This window comes from Athene noctua, chromosome 13 (genome assembly GCF_965140245.1).
Source record: "Athene noctua chromosome 13, bAthNoc1.hap1.1, whole genome shotgun sequence".
Classification (NCBI taxonomy): domain Eukaryota; kingdom Metazoa; phylum Chordata; class Aves; order Strigiformes; family Strigidae; genus Athene; species Athene noctua.
Genome location: NC_134049.1, coordinates 1,795,924 through 1,817,116, shown reverse-complemented (window position 1 = coordinate 1,817,116; position 21,193 = coordinate 1,795,924). Strand labels below are relative to the sequence as shown.

Here is a 21,193-nt window from a genome sequence, read left to right as displayed (position 1 = left end):
GAGATGTTTCCCTTTTGTACCCTGACTAGTACTTTTTCTCTGAGGGTGAGAGGCACAGACATTTGGCAGCAGGGTTTATTTTTTTTAATTGTTATATTAATTTTTCCATTCTCACTACTAATAAATAATGAAAAGTTAAGCTGCAGTTCAATATTACATCTTCTGCAATTGAACCATACAGAAGCAAAATAATTTCTGGAAACTAAAACCTTTTGGAAGAGAAAGACTAAAGAAAAATTGTTCTGTATTGTGCTAAGTTGGACTGACTTTTTTTTTTTTTTTCCTCTGATACTCAGAACTATGTCTTGCTGAATGGTCAAGTAACTGCACTAGTAATTATATTTCTTGAAATAACTGTGATAAAAAAATGTGAGCATGGAATTACAGAAGGATTCTATTTGCCCAAGACAAACATGGAGGCATTGGCTTTTGGTATCATGCCAGGATTTGGCTGGTTTAACTTCGTAACACTTTGGTATATTTTCTCCAAAAAAATAGGCTTTAGCTTAAGAGTACGCCATTATGCTGTGTGTTACTCGGCTGAGGGTTTCACTGCAGACAGTCAAGCTTTTGCAGGTTCCTCAGGACTGCTCAGTTCCCATTGTGATACTGTTAGCAGAGCACCTGAGAGCTATGACTATGGACAGATCTCTCATTGACACACTGTGTAAGAACAATCCCGGCCTTAGCTTACAAATATTAGATACAAAATGAGGTAGGAGACAGGAGCCCATGAAACCACTGTCCACAGAACGTGCAATATTTGAATCAAGCGTGGGATACTGGAGGGAATCATGCTGCAGGCATTCAACTACTTGACCTTATCAACTGAATGAAAATGTGTCTCATGTGTAACTGAAATTTTTATTTAGCTTTGCACAACAGTGACTTTGGCTAATGTCCTAGTAGAAAATAAGATCATGTTGACATAAAAACCAAACATGCCATAGTGAGTCTGTTTCCTGAATTTTCAATGTGATTCCAGGGGCCCCAGATGATATTCAGCGCAGCCAAAGATCTTGGACAACTGTCAAAGCTCAAGGTAATGGAGCCAAATGGAGCTGTGATTGGCTTCCTCTGATGAAAGAAATAGATGAAACATTAGTGACTGCGAGGCCAAGCCTCCTGCCACGTCCTTGTGCTTATTTACTGTAGTAAGACTGAATATGGCAGTAACTATTCATAGATGAGTAATGATTTTACAGTCTCATCAAAACCAAATTCAGAATAAAAGCCTGCATGCTTATATGGCAAAGTGATCACTAGATGGATCAAGAAGATATTATTCCCATACTGCACAACTCGGCCTTATAAGCATAAAACATCATAAAAAAATACATTCTGAGATCTTTGTGTTCCTTTCTGGAACCAGTTCTGAAAAAACTCTGAGGTGGGAATACCAGTAATTATTTCCTGCATATTATTTATGGTGTGTGTTGAAACACAGCGTGTACCTCCACAATAAACCCGCCAGCACCACATTACTGGAGTCCGTAACACACTTGATGGAGAGCTCAGACATTTGATACTGATGTCAGTTGTTTGCTAATCAGTTTTGCCATCAGGGTTTCAGATTTTCACAGAAATGTGGTAATTTGTGCTTTTATGAATAATTGCAGTTTGCTAGAGGAGTTAAAGTGTTGCCTAAGTAAATTATAGGATGCTTATTTTAGACAAAGATTTTACAAGTGTATAGTTCACTTTATGACTCTAACTTACGTTCTAATAAGAAACATCTTTTTTTTTTTTTTAAACATGGGACATTAATAAACAGTTAAACCATCAGGTTTATTTTAAAAATTAATTATTTCAGTATCATCTAATGTAATGATTTAAAATTTTACCTTTTCCCCACCCCCCCAGAACTAATACATCCTAGGAAAAGAAATAAAGGTACACAGATGCTCAGTATTAAACGTTGGTGGTTCTTCCCTACAATCTGTTTTCAAGAAACAACATGATTGCTCTAGGTTATAATTTGTTGTGAAAGTCTGAAGTTGATTTAATCCCCGTTAATCACAGGGGCTTGGGGGCATTTGGCAGGTTGGTTTGTTTGTTTGTTTGTTTTTTCAGGAATAGACAGGCCACAATATTGTCTCGCTTTCAAAATCAAGTCAGGCTTAACTTGCTTTGCAGGACCATGTGATCCGAGAGGAAGCCAGAAGCCTGACCCTGCGGCAGTGTGCAATAATGGAAGTAGCACTAGCTACTATAAAGGTACAGCTTTACGTATTTATTTTGTTCTGTGCTGGAATGAGTGAGAACATGATTGACATAAACGACAGATTCTAGTATAGAATGGTCCCTTCGAATCATAAAGCTCCCTTTAATATGTCGGGAACCATTTGATCCTAAACTCCTTGTATTGACTTGAAAGCAAACGTGTAATAGTCTGCTTGCAGAAAAGGTATAAAAATCACCAGCTGCAGACAGAACCTAAAGGAATTGGTGGCCAAAGCTTATCCGATTCTTGTGTTTCTTTAGAGTTTAGTTAGTGCAGCTGAGCTAAATCTTATTGTGTTGCAGCATAGCCTCTTCTTCTCCCACAAAGGAGGCACTGAGCCTGAAAAGTGTGGTTATTCCGAGCTGCACTCTCCTGCAAACATGTATGACACATGTTTTTTATAGCACATCAGAAAATAAGACTTGTAATACCTGCATTACTGTGCACTATTTTAAAGTCAATGTCCAATTGAATTTTTCAACTTTTTATAGTTTGGAATTCACCACCTAATTTACTGTCACTCCTAGATAATTTGATAAAATTTAAAGCTGCCATTTAATTATTGTATGCCTTGGTCCCTTTTCAGTGAAAACAATCATATTCATCACACACCTCTTGAAAACAGTTCTGGAAAAATTAATTTTCATGCATTACCAACATCTTGTTGATGCAGCTGTTGCAATGCATAAACCTACTTTGGAAAAATCTTAGCATTGCAGTAAATGTTTTACATAAGATTTTTAAAGGAGCATATTAGAGACAACCCCTCTGACCCGACCTGGTGCTAATTTCGTTACTAGAAATACAAATTTAACTGATACAGTAACTCTAGGACTTGACCTCTCTGAAAGGATGAAAGGATCAGCCCATAGGCCAGATGAAATGTTCTGAAAACTTTGTTTTCACTTCCACTTATTTATGGTTATTGCATTATGCTCCTAAATGTAAAAGTAAAGAGACTGGCAAAGTTTCTGAAGTCAAAAGAAGCCCTTACAGAATACTATTTAATGAACTTATTAGATTTTTTTCACATTGGCCTGGATCTTTACTTGATGTAAATAACTTGAAAGCCATCAGCTGATAGAATAGCAGCATATTTTCATGTCTGCTGTTGAAGAGACAGCACATCGGGAAGGTAAGGAGGCAGCTACTTAAGTATAAAATTGATATAAATAAGAGGACGTATTCATGATCAAGTCTTATCCCACAAAATAGTCTCAAAAGACAAGAAAGAAGTATCAGAGAGGGCTCCAATTTTCTTTTTTTGGTCATTTTTTTGTAGTGGAATTGGCATTTATTTCAGAAATAAAAATAATATTTGGGAATTACTGATACTGTGGAAACAGAAATGGAACAAAATGCTGTTCTAAATAAAAAAAAAAAAGCTGGGGAAAAGTAAATTCTAGCCTTGCCTGAATTTCTGGTGCTTAAACTCTTAAAAGTCACAGATATTAATCATTTTGCTAAACAAAAGTCTAGAACTGGAGGAAGGGAGCTAGAAATAGGGAAAATCCTTTATTAATTCAGTATTCTTATCCCTGTGTGCTACATTCATGAACTGAGCAAAGCAGTGCTCTCTGAAATACCGATCTTCAAATTGTAAGGCAGGGACAGGGCATTACAACCTGCTTACTGGACTTGGTACACGATATTGGCAACATCTTTTTTCTTCCAAAGTATTAAGCAAATAGCCTTGATCGTGCAGTCTTACACTATTAGGAAGTGAACAAATACAAACCTTGTGAGTTAACTCGAAGGAAGAAAACCTGCCGTGTTGATTTAGAAATGCAGTTCATAAGTTTAATGATCAAAATGTGCATCTTTTGTTTTTAATACTACGTAAATATGGAGTTTTTAAAAGCAAAAAAAACCACCTGCCCAAAGAAAAATAGAAGAATGGTAAAAATGGCATTGGTACCTGTATTGCATGGTATTATACAATAATAATCTCTTCATACTAGTGGTTTTGCATGCAAAATGCACCATTTATAGGCAAAAGCAAAATTAAAAATTCAGAACAATTAGGGTCAGGTGTCTGTGCTTCTTTAAATGTTTGTTAGCTTTCATGCAGCTTTTAGTCCTTTGTAGCTGCTGCTGCAGATAGTATTGTACTGGGAGACATAACTAAAAAAAACCCACCACAAAAAAAAAATCAGATTAATCATACTAGTGGGAAATATTAACTGATTTTAGCACTTGCTTATAAATTGGTCCTTGGTGAAATCATGAATACACTTTTAAACAAGACAATAGATTTCTCTGGAATATATAATATGAAATAATTCCTGTAAGTATGCCATGATGAGAAGATAAAGGTGATTTAGTCAGAACCTCTTAAATTGGCATTAACTGCCCACATCGGATTAAAACAATATAAAACTTTTTGGACCTGATGACTTTAGATCCTTTGTTTTGCTCCTACAGATATTTCTCCCCAATAACAATCAGTAGCCATCCACACAGAAATGTAAATAATTACTTGATTTAAAAAAAGGACACTTAGGTTTCATCTCCTGCACAAATCTCGAGGACTGGAAGGTGCAGTGTGTGGACTAACAAGCGATGGACACTCACGGACTGTAGGTCGGCTTTGCCAGAGATAAGCTGAGGACAAAGCATTTCTTATATATCTGTCTATGTGCATTGAAACGTATTACAATCACAATGCTAGTCCAAAACTTCATATGCTAGGATCTTCTAAAATTTTAACAGAATTCCCCTTTCCCTCAGAAAGAATACATTCTTTACTTGTGCTGTAAACCCTGCCTTGATTGTAAAGGTTTTGTTTAGATAAAGAGTTAAAAACTATTCCACTCTCCACAACCTGGAAGAACCCTGCAAAAATGTATCTCCAGTTTTGACATATAAATACTTGAGATCATAAAGACCAAAATTAAAATTTTGTGTATTGTTTTTCTCCCCAGGGCTTAAATTTTTACCTTTGAAGGAGCTCTGTAGTAGAGATGATGACAGTTATCTCAGCTGCTATGATCATAAATCTAGCTACACATGCCATGTGTTATTTTTAAAAGTTTGTGTAAGAATTTTGCTTAAAATTGTCTGAGAGAGACAGCAGTTACAGACATACAATTTCCCTCTCTGAACAACCATATTTGTTTTTTTCATTTTAGCAATACTTCCATGCTGGAGGAAGTGGGCTGAAAAAGAATTTCCTGGAGAAGAGCCCAGACCTACAGTCCCTGAGATACGCTCTTAGCCTTTACACACAAACTACTGACGCCTTGATAAAGAAGTTTATAGACAGTCAAACATCTCAAAGTAAGTGACTTGTAAGAGAGATACAAGTACATCAAATTATATTTTAAATGTTTTAAATCACATCGCACAAACACTGTGGTGTGTGAGAGTTTATTGTCGCGGATCTGCCGGTGTGATGTTATCCCCTGGCAGCTGCAATCATCAGTCAGGGGAGCTTATCTGAGGGCAGTGTGGGTATCAGCTTGTCACTTCACGTGTTGGATGGTCCCACAGCTCGCTCTGAACACTGAGTAGCAGGGTTATTTATAGGAGCACTCCACACACAAACAGGGTTGTAGAGGCCATGCCAGAATGGATATTATAATTGCAGAAAATTCATAGAGTACATTGGCAGTAGTAGGTACTTTCAGAGATGGAGGATATTCATTACTAATCACAAATAACTGCAAAAAGCATGACACATCCCTTAAGGTTTCCTTCTCAGATTAAGAACAATAAATTGTGAGCAACATGTGCTTAACGTCGCAGAGTGATTCCACAGTACAGGACCCACCCTTCTCCTAGCTGGTTGTCTGTGAATTCAAAAGGAATAGAAGGTTTCTGCAGGCTAAAATACAGCATTATGTTTTCATTTGTGCATTTCAAACTTCAGATTCAAAACCATCCTGCTGAAAATGTCACATCATTTTTTATGCCTGCTTATCAAAATTCAAAATGTTGATACTTTCCCAAAAGCAAACCAAGGGAGAGAACATTCAAGAATATGGTATTATGGGTACTTTGAATCTGGACATCAGCAACACTGCAGCCACTTTTTCCTGCTCTAGAATTTTGGTGTAGTGCACCAAAAAAATTGAAACACAAAGTCCTCTTCATTTAAAATGTATACAAATATAATGTTTAAGGTAATGTTCAAAGCTGAACGGTTTCTTCATTCTAGAGAGTGCAAATTTTTGCATAATAATCTTTACTAAATTTCTTTTGATTGTAACGGGCGTTTAACTAAAGGGCCTGTCTGCCACTTAATATCTTTGGAAGGAACACGATTTGCTGCTCTGCAAAGAATTACCCTGCTCCCACTCATGAGAATCAGAAAAGTTTTAATTGGACAGTTAAGCTGAAAATCAATTGCTTTTACCTCTGAAGTACAATATGTTACTCACAGTATAAAAAGCACGAAACATTACTTTTGCAGCTTGCCCTAAGTTTAATTCTAAGAAATTATTTTCTAAGCAGCTTCCATATTAGACTAAGGATCTCTGTTAATAATTCATACATTACAAGTGAGAAAATAGCTATAGAACTCTAAAATGTAAGGCGTAGATTCTTTTTTCCCCTCTCAAAAAAAATTAACAATATGGATTTAGGCAAAAAATATTAATTACTAGTGTATTTTGCTTTTCCTCATGCATACTTTCATCAAACTTCAGCAGAAAAAAATTACCCACCTTGTAGCCATAAGCAGAGATCTTTTATAAATCCTGAAACACAAACTTGAATTTTCTGATTTTCATCATGATTTCAGCCTGAGGTCTGTGTTCATTTCTGTGCACAGATTAGCATGCCTGTGCTTGCACACCCATGTTATCAGAAGTCTACCCACTGGGAAGGGAAGTTAAGGAAAAGTGACTCACAGCTTTTCATCATCCTTTAATGTCTCATTTAAAAGAACTCAAAAACTCATCCATTACAACCTGCAGCCTCACGACTGTAGATGTATCATTAGCATTTAGTTAAAATGGTCCCGTTTGCAAATCAGAAACTTTATCTGAAGTATAATTAGGTTTATATCTGCCTGCCTTCATATTTGTGCACGTAAGCAATCCATAATCACTATACAGTTGGATTTAATTAAACTCAAAGCAATAGAAAAAAAAAAAAAAAAAAGAGTACTTTCAATGAAATAGCTATTGAATAATAACCATGACTGTAGGTAGAAGTAGATGCTCAGTTTTCCTGTAGTGACTAGTAGAATCAGACAATAATCAGGCTTACTTTTAACCACAGGTGAAGATACTTTTTCATTTGCCACAGTTAAACTGCAGTCTTTCTAAGAAACTGAAAGGAACAAGTTTGTTTGGTGTGAGGAGGCAGAGTCACTTTTTCCCCCTAGAGAGTGTAATAGCGATGTAGAAGTGTGTTAGGGACCCTGATACTTCCTGTATTCGTGTACAGGCAGAGCCAAGTTCAGCAGGGATAACCAGATTATCCAAGAACATGCTTTTGCACCATTTCTAATTAAGGATGCTTGCTTAAGCCAGAGTTTAGACTCCCAGCCTTTGTGCCTGTCATGGTTTAAGCCCAGAGGGAAACTGAGCACCATGAGGCCACTCACTCACCCCTTCCCCCTCAGGAACAGGAAGGAGAAATGAAGCAAAGCTCGGGAATCGAGTAAGGTCAGGGAGGGGTGAGGCACCCGTTGTGGTCGCAGGCCAGAGACAGACTTATTAGGGGAAGAATAAGACCATCAATTTAATTCAGACACTAACACCATCACTTAACAGGGTCGGACAGTGAGAAGCATTACCACATCCTACACACACCTTCCCCGCAGGCTCAGCTTCACCTCGGAGAGGTTGGGTGTCTCCATCACCTCCCCGCAGCACAAGGGGCAGGGACTGGGCTATGGTCAGCTCCTCACCCCGGTCTCTGCCACTCCTTCCTCGCTGGAGGGAGGACCCTGCCACCCTTCCCCTGCTCCAGCGTCTCAGGGATTCGTAGTTGTTCATGTGGTGCTTTCAATACGCTGAACACTTGAAATCTAAACTCTTATTGCCATTTGCAAAGACGTTGGGAGATGTTACTGTTATGGACGTATGCTTTAAAAGCGGATTACACAGTCAGTACTAATGAAGTTAATTGCCATAATGTTACTCTGATGATTTTTCCTTTTCAAAACACAGCTACAGACTCTCAAGACTGTTTTCAAAACAAACAAGTGTTTGAATAAGTAAATGACAATGCTGAGCATAACACAGCAGTAACTTTCTGAGTAACTGACAACATTGCTGCTTTTTTTTCTCTCCATATAACAATTTCCCATTTAAAAGGAATATGATGATGAAAGTTGTAAATTCAATTCTTACTCAGTGTTGTGAAAACAAATCCGTAACCGCATTATGAAAATGAAAGATAAAAGTGTTTCTGTATCAACTTCATTTATGAGATAATATGACTATCAGATTAGCATACGTAGTGACATAGCTTAAATGCTGTCATATGCTACCATATTAAACACCTGTCTCTCTGCCTGGCACAGGAGAAGAGGCACTACCAAGAACCATTTTGTGGAGCAGGTCACTTTTAGAGTGTCTAAAATGGACTTTGATACAGACCTAAGGGATTTTGTAAAACCTGAAGGCAGTTTAGTAGAGAACGGCTTTTCAAAGCCTGGCTAGTGTCTGACACACTGTATGGTTACTGGTACCTCTGCAAAGTGAGGCTCTCGTAGACCAGTACACCCTTACCAAGCAGATCCCCCGAGGTTCAGATCTCTGATTCTGTTTCCTTTAGACTTTTGTCAGCTGCCAATTGTCACTTTTAGATTGGGCACTAGTAATACTATACATGAGCTCATACTGTAAAAGTTATTTTTTCTCCTCTAAATTCAGCTCCATGATAACATTTTTGCATAAATTCAAACTACAGTATGGATTGTTTTCAACACCTTTTGTGACCAAACATGCCAAGCATGAATCAGTTGTAAAATAGTAGCACAGTGCCAAGCCTGACCTATAACACCCTGCTCAGTTGCAGGGACTCGGGGGTTGGGTGGTGTATGGCTAAAACACACCATGGCTGGCTAACAGCCAGCACAGAGTATCATCAGGGGAAGCTCAGAACTTCCTGCAATAGAGCAGGTATTTGTACACTGATGTATTTATACTAGTTGTCAACCTACAACTCTGGACAAAAAGGTCAAGTTGCAGTTGAGGCAGGACTAAGCTAATTTTAACTGAACTTGAGCTAAATTCAACTACATTTTCACAATCGAGTCAAAACTGTAAAAACCAAAGGACAAACTCTCACTGCCTTTCAGAAGAAAAGGAACAGACTCAGACTTCAGAACACTGAAGTAAAACTACATCCATATCTATTGGCCTACCGTACAAACTTTCCTACTCTGTGGTATATTTGACTTAAAGCTCAGGCCAGTTCTGGTGATGCTTCTCAAAATTTTTCCTTAAAAAATGAGAGAACTTTCAGCCTGGCGGTCACCTTTTTACTGAATTTATACCTTCACCTTTTAAACTACTTAATTTGAAGTGTATCAAAATTTAAGGAGATTTATGGCTGTGGCTCCCTTTAGCAACAGTCTTAAATGTTCAGTAATTTCATAAACTATAGCCTGTGTTGTGAATGTTTACATTGGGTTAGCATCAACTCTAATCACATTTGGACAAATTTGATTTCAGTTTTAGCTAACTACTTAAAAAGACAGCACCTCAAACGTTACAGTGTCCGGAATTTGCTCTCATTACAGCTATTTTCTCCAAAGTAAAATCCACTGTTGCATCTAAAATGGTTACTTATTGGAAATAGTCAGAGAAATATTTTTTCTTACAAATTTACAGCAGCTTAGTTTTATATGACCTTATTAAAAACACTACTGTTCTTGTAAGTTATGCAACGTAACAGTCCAGAGTGGCAGGACCGCAATATATTTTTTAGCTTGATTTTAAAGTGTTTGTATTACTTGAGCAGAAAAATCAATACTCATCGAGCAGCATGGAGCTCATACTACTACCCCTGCTTGTGCATTTCAAGGACTGTAGGAAAGGCTATTCTGTCACATCAGCTGATTTGTATCAGATTTCTTTGTTCTTATGCTGGACAACTGAAAGCTAAAATGGGAAGAAGCATCTGAAAACAAGAAAATCTAATTAGCAGAATTTAAAATATTTACCTAATGAGAACGAGTAACTCCACGCTCATCTTGTGAAGCCACCAACATAAGGAAGGAAATCACATGATCAAAAATGAAGAGAAATTCAATTCAATTCTGTTTTCCTTTGCAACCTGTAATGGTACAAGGCAAAGCAGAGCCTCATTATCTTCTATCTTCTTAAATATATGGAATCAGGTTCAAATACTGAACTCATATACTTAACTTAGAAAACAGCAAACATACAATAGTTTAGGCAAGCAGACAGATTACATCAGGCTACAGAAAATAAAAATCGCTTAGCAGCTCTAAGTCAAAAAGGAAAGATCTTTTTCTGCTCTTTTGCATGTCAAAACTTGTATTATTAACTGTCATATTTTGAAAGCTCTACCTATATTCTATCCTGAACTTTAAATCCTACAGAGCATTTCCAGTTCTCTCAATAAATTCTGTCTTAAGTACAGGTTAACTCAAGAAATAATCCCGCTTCATCCACTGCAGTTTCAAATTGAGGTCACAATCACCTGTTGCACAACCTTATTTCAAGGAAAGAAAAAGAAACAGACCTGCATAAATCAGTGTACAGTTGCAAGGAATGTATAGTGATGAACAACAGAAAACATAAGAACAGTGAAGAAACTTGCAGGATTACAACCAATAGAAGTATTCTAGCATATGCTAATATCAAAACAAATTCATTTAGAATAGTAACAGAAACTCAGGATTTTCCTCTAAATTATAGAGCCTCAGAATCCTGTAAAAAGTAACTTGATTGGTCATCTTGATCTTTTGTCTTCTAATAAAATAGCAGATGAAGCCCAGACAATTATATGTATTTTATTGGCATCATTAATCAGAAGATGACACATTTGTCTGAAATAAAATGTCGATTTCATAGCTTGTATAACTCCTGGAGCACTGGGCACTGTAAAAGCTTAAATATTTCTTCAACATTTTCATTCTTATGTCCTATGCAGAAAATAAGGTCAACGCATCAGTCCAGTATTTAAATAAATGGTCAGATTTATGCTGAAGAAGCTAGCTAGCAAATGGGATAGAGTAGTGTTACCACAGGGCAGCGTTGCCAGTTCAGCTGGTTTTATTACCTGGCTCACAGTGCTTAGTGAGCTTTTCTAAGTCTCAGGTAGTAAAATCATGTCATGCATGATGATTAGCTCGCAGACAGTTGTTCTGCTTTTAAACTAGATTTCTAATCCTCAGAGAGGTGGGCAAGGTCTTGAAATCCTGAATCCTAAAAGCCAGAGTAAAAAAATATAAACCTTGATAGATTTAGATTTAATACAGCTATAAAGTTTGTTTCAGAGCTTAGCTTATTATCTTTGACTACTTTGGGGCAAAAAATACTGCAAAAGTCACCACTTCAACAACTTAATGAATGCCTGGATGAGAGGAGGAGAAAGCCAAGAAGCTACAAAAGTCCAAGAAGAAAACGGTCTTTAAAAGAGCATCTAGTCCCAGAACTATAAAAATCTAAGAACCTTGGGCATTAGAAGGAGGCAAAATAGACATACAGAGAGAGACTCAATCGGGTACGTATAAAGTAAAGGGAAAGGCTGCAACGACTCAGTAAGAAAGAATCTCTTCCATCTGGTATGGAAGTTGGTGCAATCAGAGAGCTCAAATAGAGCAGAAAGGAACAATGTGAATGAATAATCTAATGTTGAGGGTAGAACCATGCCAGCTGGAAGAAGAGAAATGTGTTTCTCTCTGGAAATAATGCTTCTGGATTTCAACAGTAAAAAAAAGACAAGAAAAAATAATTAAATCTGTTGTTATTGAAAGCTGTAATTGTTACTGCATGAAACAAGAAAAATATATCCCTAGCTGAAGAACACAAACAATGAAAACGTTCCATTATTCTTCTCTTGTGCTACTAGGTGACTGCAGCATAAAACGAACCCTTGTTTACAAGCATGCCCTTAATATCTCTCTCTCCGGCACACAATTTGCTGTTGTCTTTTATTCTTTATGTTGTGAAAAACACAAACAAAGCCTCTTCCAGATTTTACATGAAACTATCCGCAGGAAGATATGATGAATACCAAAAGATCTTACAGCACTTTCAAAAGAAAGAATTGCTGTGCTAAGATAGAATGTAAGATAGTTGATGTTCCGTGTCATGAAACAATCTGTTAACCTGGGATTATACAACCATCTTCAAACTGTACCACAGGCACGGAGCAGATAAGAGAAGGCTCATACAGGTGAGTGCAGGGACAGATTTTTCTCTTAGGGCTCAGTACTCTCTGTTTCTGTCCAGCAGAATAGTGTAAAAAACACCATGGCATTATTGGGATTTTTCACTGCTCAGTTTTCAAGGCTGCTGTGTTTCACTTTCTTCCAGCTACCAGATTTTGCAATACAGAACTGTAAATAGAAGAGATTGCAAGATTGATAATAATATTTGTCTAAATGCAATACTAGATAAAAACTAAGTTTGTTAACAGACAGTTCAGGCAATACCTTTTCAGACAGAGCAATTTCATCTTCCATAAATACTTCTGTATGAGAATTTGCATAATTATGTAAACTTTCCTATGTTTAGATTAGAATATATAAGTAGTGCAAGCTTTAGGCATAGCTACAGTGCTTGTTTTAGTAATTATGTACACAAACTCTGCTGTCTTAAGTACTCATAGCAGCACAACTGTGGTAGGTAGAGTCAGAGCCAAGGCCCACGAACAGTCCAGTGATTAGCTCACTTCTCAGATGCGTTTTGCCACTCTTACTGAGGTCCATGCTGCATACCAACCCTCCTAGTAGCCCCCAAAACAAACTATTCAATATTTTTCTTTTTTTTTTTTCCCCCTCAAGAAACTATGAAAAGCACCTCAGTTTCCATGCCCCAACTTCCAGAGCAGCTGAAAAGTACACCCCATCAGAGGTACTGCTCCTGCTGTTTCAGGGTCTTAAATTCTATTCTTAAATTTCATGCTAGCCCATTTTCTGTGAAATTTATTTCTGCTGGGCTCCTTTTTCATGCAAACCTAGAAGTGTTTCCAAACTTTTTAAAAACTTTTTGCTGCATCAAGCAGGACAAAAGACCTTTCACAGAATGTACTTTAGTGCACAATCACAGACTGATTCTGTAGGAGTTTCTTGCCTTTATCAGGAATAATATTCTAGAGAATATAGGGAGTTTGTTTTATTTTTACAAAATATACAAGACTTATTTTTGCACTTGTATTTTCTGCTGTATTCTCTACCAGAGTCCACAAGTTCACACTTCTCCAAAGGTACCTACTAAGGAGCAGAAGACAGAATTAGTTCCTGTGTGCATGTGTAGCCAATATATTACTATCATGACTAACACATTTGACTAGGTCCTCGGTCCAAATGGCTGACTTCTCTCAAGATCATTAGGGACATAACATCTATCACATCAATGACATTCCAGGTGCTAAATAAGGAAGGAATCAAAGCCTGAGTTTTTGGACTTTTTGTCCATTGAGGACCAAGCATCTTTGGCCAGAGGAATTTTTTTCTCTCCTTTACAGTTTGTTTGCTGAAATAGCCTGACTGCAGTTTAACTGCAGGTGATCACTTTAAAGCCCACCTATGAGAGAACTCTGTATTTTGATTCATATAAATAACCTAACAAATAAAATCTAAAGCAGAGTTTAGAGTGGAAACAATTAAGTAGCCATAAGGTTTTCAAACATAAAGCAGAATTATCTGTAAATTTGTTGAGCTTCTAATGAGTTATATCACATTACTAAAGGAAGACAAGTGCAATCATCCTCTGCAGCGATAGGGTAAAGGAATGTTTGCTTCTCCTCACGTACAGATGGATGGGGACCCAGTGAGTATGGTTTTTCCTGTATAAACAGAAAGAAGATAGGAACTTTGTTCTGCTAACCCACAGAAAGAGCAGCCAGTTATAAAGGGGTGATAATTGGCTTTAACATGCAGTTTACAGAGATTAAACTGGGGAGCAAGTGCGACACTCACAGCCATCCTGTTAAAGAACAAGTAAACAAATCCCATTTTGTTTATATTGTGCTATTATAATCTGATCTATGAAAGGACCTTTCAATACATACTGAGAGTCCTTTTAAGGAATCATTATGTGCAAGTGGTCTTAGAACTTGCGCTGGTGCTCAAAAGTAAAAACCTTTCAAAATGAAGTTGCTGGCACCTCTGCCATCCTTACAACCTTCCCTTTTTTCTTTAAGCCCCTGTGCTAGTGCAGAACTTGTACTTTGCCTAGACATACTCCCTAGCCAAGGATTCATCAGCAACAATACAGAAATAACTTTTCAAATGCACACTTACAATAGGTTTTTTAGGGTGCACATGCAAACAAAGTTTGACAAAACCACCAACTTTTGCATTTCAAGACGCAAATACATTTTTTTTACTGAGTCATTTTACATAGACATTTTGGGAGTGCTAGCTACTTCTGTGGCAAAATCACTTATGAGTCTGTAACTGATTCCCACTTAAATGTAAAATATATGTCAGAAATTTCTTAAGTGTTTCTCACAGAAAATAGCATTCTCCTTTTATCACTGTCTATTTCTCTTGATGTATTGAGACCTACTATTATTATTTCAGATCAAACCACTAATAATTCAGTGGGTGAGATATCTATACAGGTGAATATCTCTACACATCCTGGAACTGGGGAGCATAAAGTCACTGTAAAAGGTAAGTTACAAATAATTTTAAGAAGAAAACAATAAACAATAAAACAAAACCCCAAGCACCACATCCTAAGTAAAACATACCAATAATGAAATAACAACTATTGAGTATCACAGTACTTGTGAAGCAATGAGTATGCTTCAGGGGATTGGGATTGTACCTTTTCCTTCCTCAACATCAGCAGAAGTTAAGATTGTGCAGGTAAGCACTGTCTATGCTCCTCTGTGTAGACAGTTAACATTTATTACATGAAGATGGGGAGTTATAAATTTAAATGTGACAAATGACACTTCTGATTTTCTTCCATAAAATTTATTTTTTCAAAAGTTGAAGCAAAGCTGGGTGGTGAATGACTGCACCAAGTCTTTAGAAGTTCCATTTTTAACAAAATGCCTTTGTTCTGTACAGCCTGAATTCCAGAGGAAACTCAGTATCATTTAGATCAGTATAAGCTGATTTTTTTAATTACAGTGAAGGTAGCAGACAAAAGAGCTGTTAATGTAAAGCATTTGTAAAATATATGTTTCTATTTGCTACTGTTGTAACTGAAATTGGTCAGACTTGGCAAGGAATAGATGAAGCTCCTCCTAGGCTTGCCTGGTTTTGGTATCCTATAGGAAACTCCCAGATCACCTTTCACTGGCTGTACAGTCAGACTAGGTAATTAATTGGAGCTCTTCCAAGGGAATTTTATTTGACTTTTTTTCTTTCTTTATAGTTGTAGCAATTAATAATCTAAACTGGCAAACAACAGCTATGTTCCGACCATTTGTGGAAGTTTGCATGTTGGGACCTAACCTAAGTGACAAGAAAAGAAAACATGGAACGAAGACAAAGAGCAACACATGGTCACCAAAATACAACGAAACTTTCCAATTGTAAGTTTTTTCTGTCTGGTAATTGCACATTTTAAGCAAATTTTGTTATAATTCCTTGCAGTTAAACTGGTAGGAACCTAGAAAACCTTCCTAAGGCCACTGTATACATCAAAGTCCACAGAACTAGACCTTCAAAATTATTTAGGAACTTGTATCTTTGTTTTTTATAGGAAAATGAATGACAAACACTAAGCTTTCAGGCTTACAAAAGCTGGTTAAAATGTACAATTCATTCCTAGAGAGGAATAACTATTTATACACCCAGGAATCTCTTTGCCTAGGTAGCTATCTGAACTGAAGCATTAATTATTACTGCTGGATATCTGGGCCTTTATGACTGTTGAGATATCTAGACATGTGATGGGTTGTGCATGTGTTTGTTAGTTCTATTATTAATCTCTATTATTTAATCCTTAAAGCAATAAGAAACTTTCACCTAATGTGGAGTTTTAAATCTAGTACTTCTCCCAGCACCTCTCACCTGTTCTCCTCCTCCTTTTCATAACTGAGAACAATCATTTTCCTCCCCTTAGCCCCTCAACCCGGACTAGGACAGAGTTTCCTTTGTCAGTGCCTGATCACAAAGCTCCTTCTGAGGCTTGCTGCCAGCGATTTTCTTTATTTTTTGCAGTTAATTTAAAGATGTGGTTGTAAGAGTTGTGGAACCAACTGAACATTTTAGGTACTTTCTAGGGAAAGGTAACCGTTTATTTCAGATAGTGAGGGAATGATGAATTCTCTGTTTCTGTTCAGATCAGTAGGAACAGAGGCTACATCATCAGTAGCACCTGAAAGGTTCACTGTCTAGGTCTGTAACCAAATGACACTCTGTTGCAACAAAATGGAACAACAAGAATTAAACTACCACTATCACTTTCATTTTTACAAGATTTCCAGAGGACATTCATTCCTTAGGGGAAGAAACTGAACTTTTTGTTCTAAATTCGTATTTTTAATCCACACAGCATTTTGAGTAATGAAGATAAGCCAGGAGCCTACGAACTTCACCTCTCAGTGAAAGATTACTGCTTTGCTAGGGAAGATCGCATCATAGGAATGACAGTTATTCAGCTGCAAAACATAGCAGAGAAAGGGAGCTGTGCGTCTTGGTACCCCCTGTTGAGAAACATCTCCGTAGATGAAACTGGGTTAACAATTCTCAGAATACTTTCTCAGAGGACCAACGATGAAGTTGCTAAAGAATTTGTAAGACTTAAATCAGAAACAAGATTTGCTGAAGAAATGGCCTAAACCAGCCAAGTAACGCAAGATTGTCACCGCCAGGAACATAGATACAATGCTGTTGTCCGAATACTGCATGCATGTGCAAATCTGTGGGAATGTTTAACTAACTATGTTTTTTCAGTGTTTGCCAGTACTTATGTACTATATTTGCAAGGTATGTCAAGGAGCTGTTTATCTTTTATACATATTTTGGTCTTTGGTAAAGTAATTGTTCCAATGAAGTGCCAAAACTAAGATTAAGAGTAAATGTTTCATCATATATTTTTAAATGTTGATTTCACCTCGTCACAATTCCTTTGTTTTTTAACATCTATTAATAAATAATTAGCTTTTTTTAATTTATTAATAGGTTTTCTCTGTTAAACTGGTGTGTTGCTTATTCTAAATTAAGTTACCTCCCTTCTTATTATTTTTAAAAAGATGTACCTAGTTTTCGTCAAACTCATTTTATGCAAGCTTCATTTTAGGTACCTTACTGATAACTTTTTCTACCATTACTACAGATGCAGTTACTTATAGAAAGTGTTTGTAATTTTATAATTACCAATATAAAGTAATGATTTTTGCATAAAAACTGAAAAAGGATGGAAATATTTTATGCTAATCTTTTTCCAACCTTTCATAAATATCACTGTGAAGAAATGCTGTTAAAGCAAGTTCTCAAGAAGCTGTGCTTATCAGAGTTTGTTACTGATGTTTGATATCTTGAGATAACTTTGTTCTTCAAAACTGCCAAGGTAATATCATATTTGTATTAAAAGAGTAAGTCAGTATCTGTAGAAAAAGACTGCCATACAGTACAGTATATGTGCTTTTAAAAAAAATCATTTTTTAAATGATATGGTACTGTACAAGGGTTAGTAGTTTGGACTACGTAATGCTGGTTTGTGGTTTGTTTCTAGAAATTGTTTATGAAAAGAAAAGATGCTGTTAGCATTTTCACTCAGAGTTACTAACGTTGCTTTACATACTTAGCTGTAACATCAGTTAAGTGCTTTATTTCTTTATTTTTTTTAGAAAAGTTCAACTGTTTGTACTTATGCAACATTACTATGTATTGCACTAAAGCAAACTCTGTGTCCTGTAAATATATTTAGTGAGAAATTGTAAAATAAAGTATGAAGAAACTGCTTTCTAGTTTTGTCATTTGATATTATTTACGTACCCATAGATTTTGTGCCATGTGAAGCCCATGCAGCGGCCTTACAATACAGCTTTAGAACGTATCAACATATGATCTTCAGTCTCTAGCAGCTGGCACTTTGGTAAGTGTGAGGTTTGAGACGTCAGTGTTCTAAAAAACTATAGTAAGTGCAGTAGACAAATATATAATGTAATGTTCTGTAATACACACATTTGTCAGTGGTTTTGGTTACAAGGGTTTCTAATAGCACAGGCTGGAGTTTTCAGTTTGCTTAGGGAAAAAACAGTAAGAGGAAGGGGAGGACATATAGCTAGTGTGTTGATGCCAGTCTTCTAGAAATCTAGTACGTGATTCCAGGCAGGTAAAGCAGATTCTTTCCAGGATATCCCTTTGTGAGATATCTTTAAGGTCCCTTCCAACCCAAACCATTCTAATTCTATAATTCTGTATTTAGATGAGATTTTAAGGATGTCTTTTAACACCCTCAACCCTCTTGCTTGAATACTAACAAGTAGATTTGCCATAAGTACATTTAGACAATGAAAGAAGATCTGCATAGTCTTTAGAGAGTTAACAATACTCCACTGAGACCACAGCAGGGGGCTGGGACCCGAGTTACCTTACTAGTATATATCCTGCTGATAGTTATTTCTGGCAGAGGGGGATTTTGATGGGTACATTTTTAACTCATCACTTCAGAAAGTCTTTTCTCCATGTGAAAATTTATGCTGAAAATTTCACATTTCAATTTAGACATTCATTCTAAAGACACATTTCAAAATTTAGACATTAAGTGAATCCTTAAACAACTCTGAGAACGTAACCTTAATAATACCTACTAAATAGAGGTTGCATGTAATTGCAAATACTTGCAAAACTCTCCCAAGTATTTAGAGACGGAAAAATCAATCTTGAAACCTTTTGTGTTTCAGATGTATTTTGTGTGTTGAGATATACTTAAAAGTAAAACCCAGGTGTAGGTCCAGTAACTTTAACAAAACCAAAGAGGATTTTATCCGAGCCTGTATAATACTGCCTCCAGAGAAATTTCCATTTGTATGTGAAGTCATACTGCTTCCTAACTGAATTTCTGCAAGGTATAGCCCAAAGTCTCTACAGTGGATGACACTTAATACACAGACTCTATTATCAGTTAACAAGATTTAATGCAAGAGAACATCAGCAAACTCAGTCTCAAATGAAAGAGGGGAATAATCAAGAGATGAGGTGGTTCCTGCAATATCGATTATTGTGGATAAAATGCAAAGACAATTCTACTCTGTAAATTAAAAGAGAAAGGCTGGGGTGGAGAGCTTTTGGTTTTTTACCTGGAGCACTTCAGTCATTTTTCTGTAGCTGTTTATTCCCTGTAAAATGGCATGCATTTTGGTGCATTATATATTCACCACCCTTTTAACTATTTATCCCTGAGATCCACCTAGAAGGGAATAACAACTGAACTTGTCAAGGCAGCCAATTACTGCTCTTAGTGTCTCCCTCAGTTGCACAAACTAGAAGTAATCAAACAATCTGGTAAAGCGAACCCTTATAATCTACAGCTTTAAACAGTACACTTTAATGTTTCACTGGTTTTAGTGTGGGAAGATGAGAGGGAAATAATGTGAACTCTACATCATGGGCTGTTTTAAACATTGTTATGAATCAAAATGCAAGTATATGCAACGGTGTACCTCAAACATTTCATGTAGTAAACATGATTGCTATGGGAAAGGTTTCAGTGCTATTTTAAAAGCTGTTATACTAGCTTTTAGGGAAGTAAATATTCCATTAAAAAACTGAATTTCAATTTATGAGAAAATTTTCTTAATTCAGCTGAGCTAACCTTAGTGAACTGACAGCTGTTTGTGCAGTTTCACTTCTCGGTGACAACCGATGCAATCAAAATTCCAGTTGGAATTCCACTTGTATTGGCTTGTTAAGATAGCAAATATAAATACATGCACTTGGGGAGAATAGCAAAATTAACTTGAGAACAAATTTACCATTCTCTAAGGAACAGTTAACTATGTGGAAACAATTTGATGTGGAGAAACCAAATACATTTAGAGACGCTTGTGATACGACAGCACTTCAAATTAACTAGTATACTCGGAACCGACACTTTTATGTAACTTGTTGAAAAAGGGTGAAGAGTCAGATTTTCCTTAAGAGCGATGCCATTAGGATGACAGACTAAGACAAGTCTAATAGCTCGATCATAGCTGTGACATATAGCAAACTACTTATAAACAGGAACTTCCATGGCTAACTTGAAGTTGAGTGGGCCTCTAACAAAATTATCATCACTGCCTTTTAATCGTGATAATTACAAAATCTGTACAGGGTCTCTATATAAAGATCTTTCATTATGAAAACAAGATGTAACAAAATTAGAACGTGGCTGAGTTTATGGCTTTAATCACTACAGTTAATGGTAATCAAGATTATAATTATTATTTTGGTTTTAAGCTCTCTATGAATTCACAGCTGTCCAAAGGCAGCTGTAAATGGTTCATCTAATTTCTAACACTATTTTATGGTAAGAAAGAGACTGCACAGAATTTGCTTGTAGAGACATTTCATCCTTTCTGCATACCCTTTGCACTCTGATTAAATGCATTCTGATTTGCAAGATGTAATCAACTAGAAAGTTACTGCATTAATGTATTTAAAAGAAAGACTTATGTCTAAGTTCTTATCCAAATTGAGAAAAAAAATTTTGCAACTCAAATGTGCACAACAGGAGAATAAAATGTGGATATTTGAAACTGCAGATTTTGGTAGCTGATAATCCAGTATATTTAAACCAAGAAAAGTCATATTTTCCCTGAGCAAGAGAAATCTGACTTGAAATTTGTAGTCAACATCAACAAGAATCTCTGGACCACATATACACTGTATAGAGAGGACAAGTTCCTGTGAAAAACAGG

The 21,193-nt window shown here is 36.5% G+C and overlaps 1 protein-coding gene across 3 annotated transcripts in view; it reads left to right on the top strand.

The window, feature by feature from the left end:
- Positions 1-18,244, top strand: part of UNC13C (unc-13 homolog C) — a 152,409-nt gene extending 134,165 nt beyond the window's left edge. For all 3 annotated transcript variants that reach the window (XM_074916653.1, XM_074916652.1, XM_074916654.1), the window contains 6 exons: positions 986-1,042; positions 2,137-2,217; positions 5,356-5,503; positions 14,907-14,999; positions 15,715-15,874; positions 16,840-18,244. In XM_074916653.1, the coding sequence (XP_074772754.1) occupies positions 986-1,042; positions 2,137-2,217; positions 5,356-5,503; positions 14,907-14,999; positions 15,715-15,874; positions 16,840-17,125 (825 nt within the window). In that variant the 3' untranslated portion in view covers positions 17,126-18,244. The remainder of the gene's footprint in view (positions 1-985; positions 1,043-2,136; positions 2,218-5,355; positions 5,504-14,906; positions 15,000-15,714; positions 15,875-16,839) is intronic.
- Positions 18,245-21,193: the final 2,949 nt, after the last annotated feature.